The 16,981-nt window shown below is 36.8% G+C and overlaps 1 protein-coding gene across 3 annotated transcripts in view; it reads left to right on the forward strand.

The window, feature by feature from the left end:
- The window catches only part of EDIL3 (EGF like repeats and discoidin domains 3), a 411,932-nt gene that overhangs the window by 169,031 nt on the left and 225,920 nt on the right, over positions 1–16,981 (forward strand). For 2 of the 3 annotated variants that reach the window (XM_057739846.1, XM_057739855.1), the window contains one exon: positions 14,411–14,539. The exons of the other annotated variant lie outside the window; for it this stretch is intronic. In XM_057739846.1, the coding sequence (XP_057595829.1) occupies positions 14,411–14,539 (129 nt within the window). The remainder of the gene's footprint in view (positions 1–14,410; positions 14,540–16,981) is intronic. 3 annotated transcript variants of the gene reach the window in all.

Genomic DNA, 16,981 nt, shown 5'->3' on the forward strand with positions numbered 1-16,981 from the left:
CCACCACCAACCACACCAAAGGCCGGTCTTCATCCAAAGAAGGTGATGTCGTGTATATGGTGGGATTGCAAGGGAGTTGTCTATTATGAGCTCCTTCCGGAAAAACCAAATGATTCGTTCCAACAAGTACTGCTCCCAATTAGACCAACTGAAAGCAGTGCTCCACGAAAAGCATCCAGAATTAGTCAACAGAAAATGCATCATCTTCCATCAGGATAATGCAAGACTGCATGTTTCTTTGATGACCAGGCAAAAATTGTTAGAGCTTAGCTGGGAAGTTCTGATTCATCTGTCGTATTCACCAGACATTGCACCTTCAGATTTCCATTTACTTCGGTCTTTACAAAATTCTCTTAATGGAAAAAATTTCAATTTCCTGGAAGACTGTAAAAGGCACCTGGAACAGTTCTTTGCTCAAAAGATAAAAAGTTTTGGGAAGATGGAATTATGCAGTTGCCTGAAAAATGGCAGAAGGTAGTGGAACAAAAGGGTGAATACGTTGTTCAATAAAGTTCTTGGTGAAAATGAAAAATACGTCTTTTATTTTTACTTAAAGACCGAAGGCACTTTTTTGCCACCCCATATTAGAAGGTGGTAAATGCTTTTGAGAAAACTAGATCACGGTAAGGGAGAAATAGGAATATTGGGGGTGAAGGTATGGTTTGCAGTTTTGAGTAGAAAACAGGTAACATTATTTTGAGCAAAGGTTTGGTAGAGGTGAAGGAGTTAGCAGAAGAGTTTACTAGGTTGAGGGAACAGCTGGTGCAAAGTTTCTAAAGTGGAAGCCTGACTGACGTGTTCAGTACAGCAACAGGGGCCATTTAGACACAAATTCATTGTTTTGCACTGTAATATCAATATATTGTTGGTCGTGAGTATTTATCTGTGTTCCCTGGCTTTATAGCCACTCAGTTATATTTTGAAGGTAGAACCAATAGCATTTCCTAATGAGCTGGATGCAGGGTAAAGGCATATATACCTTTTATGCTCCAAGGGGTAACACAGGCAGAGTTAGGACAGACCTTCTCTTAGGGAAGTTGAAAGGCCTGGTGAGCACAAGTGTCTGAATCAAAGACTGCTTTTTAGCCCAGAGGTGGACTAAGGTAGCTCTTGTGTAAAGAGCTGAGATTCTCGAGATTTCAGGTTCTCCTCTAGCACATAGATCAAGGAAAATTTGGAGCCCTTGTCTCAAGTTCTGTGACATAAAGCATGGTCAAAATTATTTTATCCAGAAAAATATTAAAACAGTGTAATAAGATTCCTACTACAGTTATGAGGGTGAGCCCTGAGTCCACATCTAAAAGATATTTAATCTTGAATAATATGGTCACCCTAGAATTCTCAAATTAGAGAAATTTCTGCTGCTTGCCAATCTTCATTAGAATTCAGCATGTCTTTGCTATCAGAGATCCATTGTATCTTGTACAATGATGTGAAGACATTGTTTAGCTGCTTCTTTGGAAATTACCATATCTGTACATTTACAACTGATTTTTTTAAGCACTGAATAAACAATCATAAATCTCTTTACTTCATTGTTTGTGACCTGCTTCAATTAGACTCATAAATTACTTTAAAAGGCTTTTTGCAGGAAAAATCATACTGAAAACCCATACCACATTGACCAAGTGGCAGCTACACATTGTCACTTCTAGTAAATTATTGGTTACTCTGAAAATCTTTTATATTTGATATGCTGATCTTAAAAAATGACCTACTGTATTTAAATTTCAGACCTACTATATTTAAATAGCATGTTGGTAATGATTTCTCTAATTAATTATTCAAGGTATTCATTATTGACTAAGGTCTTCTCAACTGCATATAATTTCTCTGTACTATGATATTTCATCTAACAGAAATTGTGTTGGAAATAAGAAAGGGTAACAGGCAGAAATAACCTGAGGCGTTTTGTACTGGAGATGTGAACCTCAGCTTCTTTGTCCATCCAGATGATGACATACTGATCATTTTAATCAGCACACTTTATTTGGATCATGAAAACACTATAAATATTAAATCGCAGTACAGTCAAACCTGGATTATTGCCACTTCTTTTAATGGTTATATGACCATATTCTATGTAGTATTAAGTAGAGTGTCAGAGTCCAAAGAGAGTGCTATTAAAGTGTAGTATTTGATGTTTTTTATTATTTTGATAAAGCTGAGAAGGGTTTAAACATCTAATAACTTTTGTGAAGGAAGCCTTGCCATTTTATGAACTGTTGTCAATTTTTAACAAAATTCACCACAAAATTGTCAGCGGGAATGATTTCTTTTATAGGGAATATAGTGATTACCGTAGCTCTCTATCTAAAAATTGCCCATCTATATTCATTAATGTAACATGGAATTTACAAATTTAAATGCATAATGCTGGAAAAGTAGAAATAAAGATTTTTATAGTAATGCAAATCTGTGCTGCATACATTTAACACTTTCTCTCATAGGTTAGAAAGTGAATTGTGTTTAATAGCTCAACATTTTTAATTGGGTTTGCAATGATAATAAATTGTAATAGACATTTTGAAGTGGATTTCCAGAGTTCTCAATTATTTAACTTCCTCCTACACTTTCATGTCTACTACGAAGCAAACAGAAAACAACTTTGAATAAAGTGTGATATTATTTTTTAATGGCTTTTTAGTTTTTTTCACCTACACATTGCTTATCCCTATGGGCAAATCTTGATAGAGGTTTTTCTCAGCCTAATACTATAGCCGTTTAAACTGGGTTCTCTCATCAGAATGATCTTATGGGAACCAGTTTTAGATGTGTAGCCAAATAAAAGGATTTCTAAGGTTAGTGAAATGACAGTACAGCATTGAGAGAAACACCAGAGAGATCATAGAAACAGCCAAAGGCCTTTAGGTAAATGTGAAAACATGTATATTTTCTCAACATGTATTTTTCCTACCTTCATTTTCATATCACTCTTTTAGTTCTCTGTTTTTTTTTTTTCTCTTATGAAATATAAAAGGAATTGAGATTGCTGAAAAATTTGTTACTCCTACAGAGCAAATAAGCCTTCTTTTGGAAGCAGCAAAAAATATTGGCAGTTTATCCAACTTGACTTTTGCTGTAATTATATGAAAGTGACTCCCTGGATAAGCAAAAGGATCAACCGGAATGTCCTCTTGGTATAAAATAATGTCACTTAAATCCCTAACATACTTTGCCAGTATATTCAGTTCATAAAGTTGTGTACATTTTTCATCCATCTGGCAAGTTTTTGTTGTGACTATCCTAGATTAGTCTAAACTTGCAGACTTCAGAATTCTAGGCAGTAGGAGACCATCCCAATAATATAGTTTATTGAGTACATCATTCCATTTGGAGGATTGAAAAGGTTTATGACTTTGCAAATATTGCTTATGAGAAAAAAAGCTTTCTCAGAATAGAATGTTTCAATTGACCTTTAAAAAAAGACAAATTATTTTTCCAATTAATGACTACTTGGTCTTATAATGGGAAATTATTTGGAAAAGTTTGGTGTTAATGGCTTATAACCATAATGCTTTCTACCCAGGTCAGGATGATAAATCTCTTCATATGTTTTCATTTTAACATTCTTGCTGAGTTTGATACATGCGTAGTGCGATAGTAGGAACTATGATGCTATTACCTAGCTTTTTTATGAGACCCCCCTCTTACGTTTGACATAGATTCAATATGATCAAAAGTGAAAATGGAAAAGAAGTTAATTTTTGCTGTTCTGAATCTATTTCATTGCTGTCTTGTTTTTAATTTGGCGTTTGTGTTGGTGACCTTTTCTGTGTTTGGGCAAGCATCCTCTAAGCTTTCATCCAGTGATTAAGAAGCATTCATTATGCACTCTGTTTGACAGGGTCATTACTTAATGCTCACTTAACAAAATTCTACAAGACCAAATTATCACAGCGGGTGAAGGAACAGATGGCCAGCTGGCCAGAATCCATGCCTGCTTCGTTACATGCCTTCTCAAGTCTGCCACAAAGAAGCCACATGCAAGACCTAAGGAGGCGTCCAAACAGTAACTTGCCTGTCCAGCTGTGCCTTAATGTTCTCAGCTGTGCAGTCTGGGTAGACGCCCTTCCCATCTGAGTGCAGCTGGATCCCTGAGCTACAGGGATCTCCCTGCCTCGTGATCAAGATGGCAGTCACAGAGGGTAGATTCCAAAAGTAAAAACAGAAATCCTTTCCCCACCTCCTGTCATTGCCTTCAAAATCAAAACCACCTTGCTAGATTTCAAAAGAAAGAGCTGTAGTTTCATGGAAAGAGTGCACCTACTTTTAATACCTATTTGTAATTATAAGAGTATGCACAATCTGATATTTTACAAATTGCCACAGCCTTCAGGAAAGAAAATTGATCTTGGGCTCCAGGCTTAAAATTGGGTTGTTGCAACCTGCTAAATGTGGCTGAGAAAGGGCTAGAAATGAAAATGCATCCAACCCCTAAACTTCCGGCTTCTGTTATATACTATGAAAGGTAGTTTACATTACATGCTGTTATTCCTAAAATTAATAGTAATTTTCAGTCAATCATTGTATATTTATGAAGCAACATCAGAGTATCTAGCACTTTATCAGGCGCTGTGGGGATGGAAAAATACAAGGAGTAGGGGTTCCTGTGCACGAGTGTTTATAATCTTGTCAGGGAGACAAAAAAGACCAATAAAATAATTAGAGAAGGAAGCAGTTTACAGTAAGATGCTAATCATGCAGTTCAGGCGGCAAGTTCAGCAAAAGCCTGAAAAAAGTGAAGAGCTGTCAGAGGAAGATTGATGAAGAACATGGAAATTTTGTAGCTGCTTAGAGACAGCACGTGAAAGAGTGAGATTGCTTGATGCTCCTGAAACCTGGGCTCAGATATTTCCTTACAATGGAAACACATTGGCCTCTGCCCTGTTTTTACTCCATGCCGGGTCCTATTGACATGTAGAAGAGGAAACAAACTAAGGTAGCTAATGGCAAACTTGAATGATGTCTTACCACTTTGCACTGCCTGCTGATGTGTATTCTGGAGCTCAAATTGTATTTTGCAATGCATGGCGTGTGAGTTCTGACAGATGCTCTTTTCAAACAGGTGATTTGCTGAGTTCTGTTTGGAAACAGCTCCCTGATTTTAAAGGGCTTTTTAAGGAATCAGAGAGAAATTATTATGGTTTCTTGGTGATAACCAGAGCTGCTTTATTACAATCACTAGAAGCAGAAAGAGATTTTTCCCCCTGGATTAATCAAAAAATTATTGTGTCATTTTTTTCAGTTAGATTGGATTGCATTTATGGTTTCTAAAGTTTCATAGGAATTTTCACAGGAAAAATCCCTTCTCTTACTCTAGTGGTGATCTGAAAAAAGGAAAGCATGACATTGATTTCATTATGGTCCATACTTTAGATATCCATGTTTCCCTTAGATTTTAGAAATGTTTATCCTATTGACCCAAGATTTCAAGGTGCACTTGGATCTTAGTTACTAACTTCAATTGTAATAATTACTTAATTTCCTATGGCTCTTGGTAGTTTATAAAAGGCTTCTATATATTGTCTTTAATGCTCATAGGCATAGTATGCCAGAATTAGCGTCCTTTATTTTAGAAGGAAAATCAAAGAGCAACATTATCTTTCGTCTTGTGTTCACTGCATATTGTTCTGTTAATGATAACATTGCATAATCAATCAGGAAGCAAATATTATTGGTTAGGTGAAAGATGTCCCAAAATAGACATCATGTTTTGATGGATTAAAAATGTGTATGCATTATGACTATGGACTAATGAGACAGATTTCTGTTTGAGTAATAAAACATTCTAAGCTGAAGTGGTAGTTTAAGAAGCTTATTTTGGCATCAGTGCAGGATGAATGGATGGGGAAAAAATGTAACATGGAGCTATAGGAATAGTTATCACTTTGTAAATGATAGATCCTTTTGCTATATTTTGTTAATAAATTTTTAAAGTCGTACTAATATTTAATAAGATATCTATTGGGAAAAGAGGACATATCAACCATTGTTACACAAGTGATTACATGCATTTATAGAAATGATGTGTATAATGACCTCCTCAGAGTGTTCGCTGACTATGGAAAAAATGCACTGCCATTGGCAAGCCCAGCTCTCAACTGGAGTGAATGGATAAAGATCAACCCCAAGAAATCTTAATTCTTTCTTCTGTATTTTCTTCAATCTTGCAGTGACAGGTCCTCCTTGATGGCACCTAAATAGCCGCTTCTGCACTCTTTGTAGGCACTGCTCCAAATTTAACTCCTCTCCTGATCTCCAAAATCACCAAATTTTTTTAGCACTCTGTGTGATGAGAGCCAAGTGAAATTAGTTTTAGCTAAGGTGTTAATTGTCGATAAATATGAGTTCTTCGTCAGCCAACTCTAACAGTAGATGAAGGGTCTGGCTTCTTTAATCAACCTCGTTACTACAAGAAACAATTACTTGGGGGCTATTGTGGTTTGAAAAGTACCTCTCCAAAATTCCTGTCTACCAGGAATTTCAGAATGTGACCTTATTTGGAAATCAGGTCTGTATTAGTTTGATAGGACTGCCAAAACAAAATACCACAGCCTGGGGGCCTTAAACAATAGAATGTAGTTCCTCACAGTTCTCAGAGTGCAAGATCAAGGTTTCAGCACGTTTGGTTTCTCCTGAGGCCTTTCTCCTCTGGTTGTCGATAGCTACTTTCTTACTTTGTCCTCACATGGCCTTTCCTCTGGTATTGGGACATTGCTGATAGCTCTTCGGTGGGTCCAAATTTCCTCCTCTTACAAGGGAGATTGGATTGTGTTAGGGACCATATTATGGACTCCTTTCACCTTAATTGCCCCTTTAAAGGTTGTATCTCCAAATATAGTTGCATTTTGAGATGCTGGAGGTTAGGGCTTCAACGTATGAATTGTGGGGGAACACAATTCAGCCCATCACAGGGGCTTTGCCTATGTAAGTAATTAAGGATTTGAGATGAAATCATCCTGCATTAAGGTAGGACCTGAATCCAATGACTGGTAAGAAGAGGGAGAGAACATGGAGTTATGCTGCTACAATCCAAGGAACACCAAGAGCTACCGGAAGCTGGAAGAGACAAGGAAGAGTTTTCCCTTAGCATCTTCAGAGGGAGTATGGCCCTGCCAACATCTTGATTCCAGACTTCTAGTCTACAGAACTGTGAGAGAATAAATTTCTATTGTTCGAAGCCAACAAGTTTGTGGTAATTTGTTAGAGCAGCCCTGTGAAACTAACACAGGGACCCTAAACACCATTCTAGCCACTAGTCATGTCAGTGCCTTCCTCCAGACAGTTATATGTAAAGAGAGTCCAGTATTAATTCTTGAGGAGGAAGTTTTTCAACCGGTATTAAAACAAAATCTCTCTTTAGCCTCAGATTTCAATTTTCATAATCTATTCAAATATTTTATATTTAAAGAGCAATTTGTTAAATTTGCTGATTCTCCCCTTAAGTGGAATATTTTAGATTTGTTTATAGTTTGCCTCTCTATATGTATACAAAATACCCAGGAAATATAGACAGTTTTTTCCTCAAATGGCTGAATTTACACTTTACATTTAAAAAGGAGAAAGAGTAGAAAAGAGGAAGAAGGAGGAGGAGGAAGAGAAGTGACTAGTGTAAAAAATGGTTTGAAAGCATGAATCATGTGAACATTCCCAGAGTAATTCCTTCTTTTCAACTAATTTAACAGTGGAGTGGCAATGGCTCAAAATGGCAACTGCCAAAATGTTCAAACCTCATTAAATGTAAAAGCAACACTATAATGGAATTTTAATGTGTTTGTAAGACCAGAATTTGGAATAAACTTCTGGGTCATAACTATTCCTGTTTGATTGCTCTGCCAGAAAAACTAGTGAAACTAAGCTCTCGCAGTTGTCTTACTGATATTTCCTTACTACATAATCTAAAATATGCATTCATTTTTAATATCTAAGTGCCAGTGTTTTGAGAGTGTAATTTGTAAAACTGACCAGGTCTATGTACACATTGTCACAGGAGAGTGTTAACCTACTTACCTTCTAATAATCTGCTTCCACACTATAAGGAATTCATGATTTGGGGCATAGTCTCTAAATGTGTGAAAAGCTAACCACATTACACATACAGAAATCACTTCAGCTCCCTACTGTCGGAATTGTGAAAAGGTAGATGCAGAAAAACAGCAAACCATATATAGACCTACTGCTTTTGTGAGCAATTAATCTTGTTGACATACTTATATGAGCTTGCATAAAAATGCCTGGAAAGCATGCTGTTGACTTCAGTTGTTCATTAATATTGATCATATGCTGTTCCCATTGTGTTCAGAGCTACTTAAAGATTACATGTAAAAGTATTACAGCATTATTGATTTTAAAACTCCCTGAAGTCTCTCGTACCTTGAAAGTCCACTTATACTTTCATTGTTAAGAGTGATATTACCAAGTGTTGTTGTCTAATCATATAATTTTGACTTATGTGAATACTAATCAGAACTGAAGCTCATAAGCACCATTCTGTAGTCTTCTGTACACCCATAGTACAAAAAGAAGCAGACTTTTGAAGTGGAATTGAATTGAGATAGCCCTTGTTTCTACAAGCTCTGAGTGGTTCAGTAACACTACTTTATTTTTCGATTTTGCTCTGCTAAGTTGTTTTCAAAACAATGTTTAAGTTATAGATTAGTGCTGATGTGTTACAAAAAAAAATATGAGGTACCCTAAATATTCCAAAGTTTTGGCAGCAAAAGTTGAGTGTGGCTATATTACAAACATTTGTTAATATGATATCACTAAGGAAAATAGAGAATTGAGTTTTCAGAAACCATTACATAAATAAAAAAGTGTTAATACTGAGCTAGTGTATCTGCAGTAAAAGATAGCCATTAATATTACTTTTAAAAAATGAGATATATAAACTGGATAACTATTTTCTTTTGTTGGCTTCCTCATCCAGCTGCTGATAATTGTAATTTTATTCAAAATATTTATCACAAATTACTAGCAGAGTATTCAGCACATAATAGATGCCTAATGAATAAATGTTATTTAAACTGAATAGGAAAAAAAATTTTAAAACACCTCTACATTGAGCAAGGTCAGGGTCAGCTTCTGTCTTATTATCACAGTGCAAGCAATGGTATATGCTGTAGGTGATGATTATTATTTATCAGTGTGCCAAGACCTTAAAATAACACCTACTTACTTTCAGTATCAAAATAGAGAAGATGATTGGATGTAGGGGAAACGAGAAAACAAACAAGAGTTTCCTACGATACCTAGTTCTTATATGATCAGCTCACTTATCATCTGGGGAAAGAAACCTGGAAACTATTGATATGTATTTTAATTGTCACTATTTAACATCAAACACAAAATTTTTTGGCTACCAAGAATATTTTGTGAGTGAAGACCCTGGGTTACATTTACTATCTTTATGTACTAACTTATATTCTGATTATTTCATTTTGATAATTCTTTAAGTAAATATCTATTATAAAGGAATTATTAAATTAGGAGACTAAAACACTATTGATGGGATTGTATGATGTTAAATTTTTCTTGATTATATATTTGCCAAAGAATTAGGATACATGTAATCAATAAGCAAAAGTTTACATTCTAATGATCTGTTATTTACAGTTATAACAATATTACAGATATAATACTATAGAAGCTTAAACCATAGTAGGGACAAAAACTACTGGAAACTAGTTATAAATGTAAAGGACTTGAACCTGAAAAGGTGTAGAAAAGTTACAGAAAGTATCCTAATTAATTATCAATTGAAATGCCAAAAGATATTTATGGTTTATGAACCTTGTAGGCTTTAATGGGGTTTAGGCGAAGGATGTGATGTTTATCACTCAGTCCCATATCATTGTCTATTAAAAATTTATCAGAACCTGCTGTGTGCCAACCATGACTCTTACCACAGAGAATTAAGGGTCTAATGGAGAAAAGTGTCATGTAACCAGTCATTTCAACACTCTATTGTGAGTTCTCCCAAAGAATGTATACAAGGCATATAACATCAGTATCACGGCATAATTATTAGGGACAAAAAAGAAAAAAAATATGTATGTTGGGCAGGGCCAATTTCTTATCTTCACAGTATAAGCAGTGGTTTACATGTATCAAATACATTATTACAAAATAATAGGGGGAGGGCTTCCTAGGTGGCGCAGTGGTTGGGAATCCGCCTGCCAATGTAGAGGACATGAGTTCAATCCCTGCTCCAGGAAGATCCCACATGCCGCGGAGCAACTAAGCCTGTGCGCCAAAAAAAAAAAAAGTGTTCAAAATAATAGGGGGAAATATGTTTGACAGTTCATTTCAAAAAACATAGCTGAAATAGAGCACTGTTAGCATAGCAGAACCTCTCTATATTCATAATATCTAACACTCTGACCCATTCGCTGAAAATACTCTGAAGTATTTCCATTTAGGAAGCCTTTGGAGTCCTGTATTATTTATAGGAATGTGCTTAGTGAGTGGATGCTGATTCTGGAGGCATCTGTCAAGATTAACATATTCATCTACAGATCTTTAATGGGGCAGGAAGTGTGGCTTAATGGAATGGGCTTAGATTTGTAGTGTTCAAAAATGTATGTTTAAAAAATCATGGTTTTTGCAGCTAGACATGTTATTTTACCTCTCTGAGCAAGCCTGTTTTCTTGTCTGTAGAACAAAGATACATTCTTATGGAGCATCATAAAGAATATTATGTATTTCATGTTGCTTAGCATATAAAGCAGTCTAGAAAGGTTAAATCCTTGCCCCATTTGCCTTACCTCATCCTCACCCTGTAAATGAAAATCACTGAGTTTCTTGGAGTAGGAAAAATAACAGCAGCTACAACCTTTGTAAGAGGTAATCTCTTTCTGAAATCCAGATGTCAGCTGAGGTCGTGATGTCTTTGGGGGTGTAAATAAAATGAGCTCCAGCTCTCTAACTCATATCTTTGGGGAATCTCAGAGGCTGCACCAAGATTGCTGGAGAGACTTTGCCTGTGCCCCCAGAAAATATCTAGAGTGTCTAGAACTAGATAGCTCTGTCAGCTCGGTCTTCAGGTTCCTGTATTCACTGGATTCTTGAGTCCCTTGGGCTGCAGCACTTCTTCCCTTCTGCCAGGGTGAGCCCGGTGAATAGCACTGCCCTTTCCCTTGATTTCACCCAATACCACACAGGTCTCAGTGGTTCAGCAGAGACAGCTCACATCATAGCTGTGCAAACAACTTAAACCTGAATTTTAGACATCACAGTTTCTTACCAGCTACTTTTCTTCCCATATTACAGCCTCACAGCATACTGCTTGACCCCCTCGCTGCCTGAAACTTACTTCCAGCTAGCTCTGCTTGTGGGGTCTCCCCTCCTGAGTTGTCCCCATCCATTCCTAAGTTCTTCCCTTTATAAGGCAGAGCCACTAACTCATCCTCCACTTCTAGCCAAGTTCGACTTTTCCAAAGTTGCAAGAGGTGTGAGTAAACAGAGTCATCTATTCCAGGCTCATATTTGCTCCTTGTTCTTCCAAGTGATTTCCGTTGACCGCTTTCCTCGTAAGGACTGGCAGAGGCCTTACTATTTCAGTTGTTTGCTTTTTATCCCTCCCTCACCCTGCTCTGTAGTAGAAGGGAATGTGGAAAATATTTTCTTTCTGATATAAATTATATCACTCTCTTGAGGGGTCAGAAATAGCTTAATTACTTTTGGTGTTTTAATAACTTTCTTCCTGCTAGAGACAATTCCTTAAACTCAGTATTCCTCATGTTGAAGTTTTTGTTTTTATTTTTGAGAAATCACTGAATTCTTATTAGGCTTGTTTCCTCATCTGCAAAACTGAAAGATTGCATTAGATGATCTCCACCACTCCTTCTTTAAAATTATATAATTCTTAGGCTATAATTTTAATTGTTTTTTTCTTTAGCAGTTATATGTATGGATATCAGTTAATAAAAAAGTCTAAGTGTATTTGCTTATTATGAGTGAACTGATGAGTCAAAACTGCAATGTCACCTTTATTTCATTCTCCCCTCCCCAGTGGGTTGCTTCTTTAAAGAATATAGGTTTTAGGATCACAGATTCTTAGCTTGAGACCAGAATGCATCACTTGTAGATGTTCATTTGAGAAATATTATCTAATCTTTCTGACTGTAAGTTTTTTTAAAAAAGATAAAGGAGAATGTTAATGACAACTACCTCACCTAGTTGCTGGGAGGAAGAGATACGATTATTTACGTGAAAGGAGTTTGTAAATTGTCAGACATCATTCATTTTAATTAATTTGAGAGGAAGGAAGAAATAGAAGGTGAGAAAGAAGAGAATGAGGGAGGGATTCTGTAGCATGGCTGCATCTCTTTGTGAGGGAAAAAAATGATCACTGGTGTTGTACCTTCTTCCTATCTCAAACATCAGCAATATACCACCTCAAGGACAGGTGTTAGTTGGTCTAATTGACAAGTACTGCACAGCACTAAACCACCTACTCGAATAAATGTATTATTTTTCATTTGTATGGAGATATCTGGAGAAAAATCACAGATACATTGATTTCTTTTCACTCTTTGGGAGTGAGCCCTCCCAAGAAGTGAGGATCTAGACACCAGAATTACTACATTGTTGCCTATTTCATGCATATCTTTATTAGATTCTATAACCATTGAATTTCACAAAATTTTAAACTGGAAGAAACTGTCAAAGAGCTGCTGGAGGAGGTAATAGAATTATGAAGTCTTGCAGGATAGCGTTGTCCAACCTTTGAGTGTTTTTTGTTGTTAACTTTGTGATGATGGTGGATTTCCTTTTCTCTCATTAAGTTGTTAAATGGCTTTGACCCACACTCAAGTAACCATTCCCTTTTGCGCTCTTTTATTTATTTATTTATTTTCTGAACTATACTATATTTTCTCTTTTTTTTTAAGTTCTTTGTTGGAATATAATTGCTTTACACTGTTGTGCCAGTTTCTTTCTGCGCTCTTTTAATAGCCTTGTCTGATGGAGCCCCCGCCCAGTTGGCTCAAGTTATCACCATTCTTGTGCCAACACTTTCATCTTGTCTCTAGTCTCTTCTCAGGCCACTTGCTTCTCTTCTTCACTAATCTTCCTTCAGACTCTGGATCATCTCTGCATACAGATTCAGACAATCTAATTACTCTTGCTTTCCTTTTCTCGTATGTACATTCTTAACTTTCTCTTCAGTGGTTTTTGTTTCACATAAATGTGTTCCAGTCTCTCCAATAAAAAAAGAACAAAATTAGAGAATACTATATATTTTGCTTGGCCTTTCTTCATCTCCATAGGAAGAAATTTTTCTTCAACTTGTCTCTTCTCTTCTTCATAACCTCCAATCTTTATTCTGCCCTGAGTCAATTAGCATCTTCCAAGAGGCCAACTATAAGACAAAATTAGAGGTGCAAAAGGTTTATTGGGGGGAATAATTGGTGGACAAACTGGAAAGAGAGCAAGAATAGGTAGAATGAGTCTTCAGACTATGACACAAGCCTGTCAACTCTGAAGGGAGGAAAGGAAGGAAGGGATATTACAAAGAAAAAGCCTTGGGTGATATGCCACTTTAAAAAGAAAATCTCAGCCATACCAAAGGGTAAAGAATGTGCAGCAGAGGAGTTCTAGGTCAGGCAGGACTGGCCCAGCTACACCCCTACAGTGCCACAGCAGCTGGTTCTCTCCAAGGGAAGTGGAACACCACACTTCTGTTGACATTCACAGTACCAGTCACTCTGGTGAATTTACTTTCTCAAAACTTAAAAATAACTCTCAGTGTCTCTTTATATTTGCAGCTTTCGATAAGCTACTTCCTATACATTGGCAAAAATCATAGTTCTGCCAAAGTATGCCCCATGACAAACTCACAAATAGTCAATAAAAGTATTGCCACCAGCTGTCCATGCCACTTAACCCATGTGGTTATAGTCACTTGCAAGTTTATGCTGCTTTCACCAGCAGGGTATAAAAGCTCTTCTATGTTCATAACTCTAGAAATTGCCATTCAGTAATACAATTTAAACACGCAGAAGAGATTTTATAATTCAGAGACCTTAATAACAGTATTTTACTTAGTGCTGATACTATTTGAATGTTTCATATGTGTCTGTTCTGAGTATTTTATACGTATGAATCCTTTTCATCTCTTTCATCACCCTTTGAGGTAGATTGTATTAGTATTGACATTCAACAGAAGATGAGACTGAGGTAAAGAGAGGTTAAATAAATCATCCAAGACCACATGGCTAGAGAGTGATGAAACCAGGATTCAAATCTAGGTCACACAACTCCAGAGCCCACACAACTACTATATTTCCTATGGCACTAATATCCGGAACACTTTTCTCTATAAAATTGTTAATTGCAAAATGTTGACCCAGTGTCTCCTTTAAAGCATATACATCATATAGCAATATGTTTTTCTGTCTTTCAGGTCCCTGCACTCCTAATCCATGTCATAATGGAGGAACCTGTGAAATAAGTGAAGCATACCGAGGGGATACATTCATAGGCTATGTTTGTAAATGTCCCCGAGGGTTTAATGGGATTCACTGTCAGCACAGTAAGTCATCCACGGTCATTGTGCTTTTATTATCATTGATTGCAAAATATACAAGTCATTATCACTCTTGTTTGTTGTAGAATGATAGAATCTTTGAGCAGCAAAGAGCCCTGGCCTTTGGCTAATGCTGCTTCTCTCCCACTGAATACACCACATCCCACGCTGAGGACGCCAAGACTGTGTTTCTATCCTCCCGGGGGTGTAGAGGGCCAGCAGTCTTCTGTTGGCCCTTTTCATTATTGTTCAGCCATATTTGCAAAATGCTGCTTTTATATTGAACTGATATATGTTTCTTTCTTTCACATTTGTCTGAAAGCTACATTCTTCAAGCTTACTAGACATGTTTCTGTTGATTCAATTCAGAGATGATACCCAAAATAGAAAGCTGCCCACTCTGCCCTTTCTATAAGCCACTTCCTCCTTCTTACATTAGCATTTTTAGTGTGAAAATATTTGAAAGTTCAACAAGTGTGTTATCTTCATGTGTCTCTTTTATCCTTGTTCTTATTTAACCTGAAGTTAAAATATGCCCACTTGAAGTGATTTCTTCTTAGAAGTATGGCTCAACATAACTGTCCTAAGGATTTCTAACAGTAAGAGTCTGCCTTTATATATTCTCACCCTCTCCATCCTGGAACCCTGCCGCATAGAAAAAAAAAAAAAAAAAGTTAGGATGATATGACCTTGGGTGCAATGCTTGCTTCTAAACACTGGACAACATCCTGTTATGAAAATTCTGTTCTCATTTCAAGGGGGATCCCTCTGTAAGTGTGTGTGCTCTATGCAAGCAGCCTTTCATTGCGGGGCTCAAGTGGGTAGCCAGACTGTCTTCCTCTAGATACTGTTCTGTCACTGTGTTGCAAAGCTTTGTAATAAGTAAGGTTAGTAATAGTCTCTTCAGGTGATTAGGTAAATGTCAAGGCAGCTGGGTTCTGGGCTCCCATGTCTTGTCTTTCCAGAGATGTTTTGAGATATTCATGTGTGAAGGCTGAGCAGTGTTGCCACAGTAAGAATCAACAGTGGTGACTTTGGACTCAATCTGAGAAAGATCAGGAGCTTCTCCGTTCCTTATTGGTAATCTGGGCCCTTAGAGACAATTACAAGCAGTGTAGGTATTACAATAGGGTGTATTACATGTGTTACAACAGGCTCCCACAGAAATTCCACAAATTCCTGGCCATTGCAGGTCTCCAGAAAAGTACACAATATTCGTGAAGTCTCAGAGTCAGGAGGCACTCTATATTTTTTGCTGGTGGTTGAAAATCTGGCTCTGGCTGACATGCTTAACTGTGTCTTACTCATTCCTAACACCACAGCCTTAATCATCACTCTAGTATCCATGGTTCATGTATTCATTATGACATTTGCCATCCCCTGTTCCCCTCCCTCTGATCAGTATCGCACCCCTCCTTCAAGATGGAGGTCTTATAAGACCTTAAATGCATGTTTAAGGTTTATAGGAAGCTGGAGGCTGAGGGATTTAATTTAGAATTGGGATTTTGTAGTCTGAACAAACTGGTCCTTCTGTGAAGTGCATCATTATTAGAAGCAGCAGAGAATGGAGGGAAAGGGACTGGATTTGGAATCAGAGACCTGGATTTGAGACCTGACCTCTAAGTTATTGGATAAGTGACCCTGTACCAGTCATTTGACCTTACTGTGCTTGAAGACATATAAATAGAAGAATTGAACTAGAAATAAATGATCCTTGGTTCATACAAGCTAGGAAGGTATTATGACTAAATGGGTAGCTTGCTTACTGTACAAAGGTTATCAAGCCTTCTTGTTTGTAGCTAAAATTGAAAAGGATTATATATTGGGAAAGCAAATTTAGAAACGCTGGAAGCTGGGAGCTTTTCCAGGTGAAACAAAAGAGCAGCTCTTTAGTCCCTTGCAAGAATAGCTAGGGATTTGGGTTTGTGTTTCACAGTGGGAATAATTTTATGGCCTATATATCCTGGAACCTTGCTACTCAAAGTGTAGCCATGCATCAGCATTGCCTGGAAGTTTGTTGGAAATGCAGATTACCAAGTGCCACCTCAAATCAACTAAATCAGAATCTGTATTTCAAAATGATCCCCAGTTGACTCCCATACATATTGAAGTTTTAGAAATACTGCACAAGGCTTTCAGTAGCTAAAACTAGTCATCGCATAGGTTAAAGTAGCAACTTCTGCATTCAGTTATGTAACAACACATTATAGGCAAAGTATTTTGTATGTTTTTTTCCGTTTCAAAACTACATTGAAAATCAATGAAAATGAGAGATGTACTAATATAATATGAATATTTCATTTGGGAAAATAATTGGAAAAAAATTCTTCAGACATCTGTATATAGGAGGGCTTATTAATTTAGTTCTATATGACAGAATATGAATTAAATATCTTTTGGAATATGGCTAAATAGTTAAAGAATTTTAAGTTTCATGATACAGGCGTG

This window comes from Hippopotamus amphibius, chromosome 1 (genome assembly GCF_030028045.1).
Source record: "Hippopotamus amphibius kiboko isolate mHipAmp2 chromosome 1, mHipAmp2.hap2, whole genome shotgun sequence".
Lineage (NCBI taxonomy): Eukaryota > Metazoa > Chordata > Mammalia > Artiodactyla > Hippopotamidae > Hippopotamus > Hippopotamus amphibius.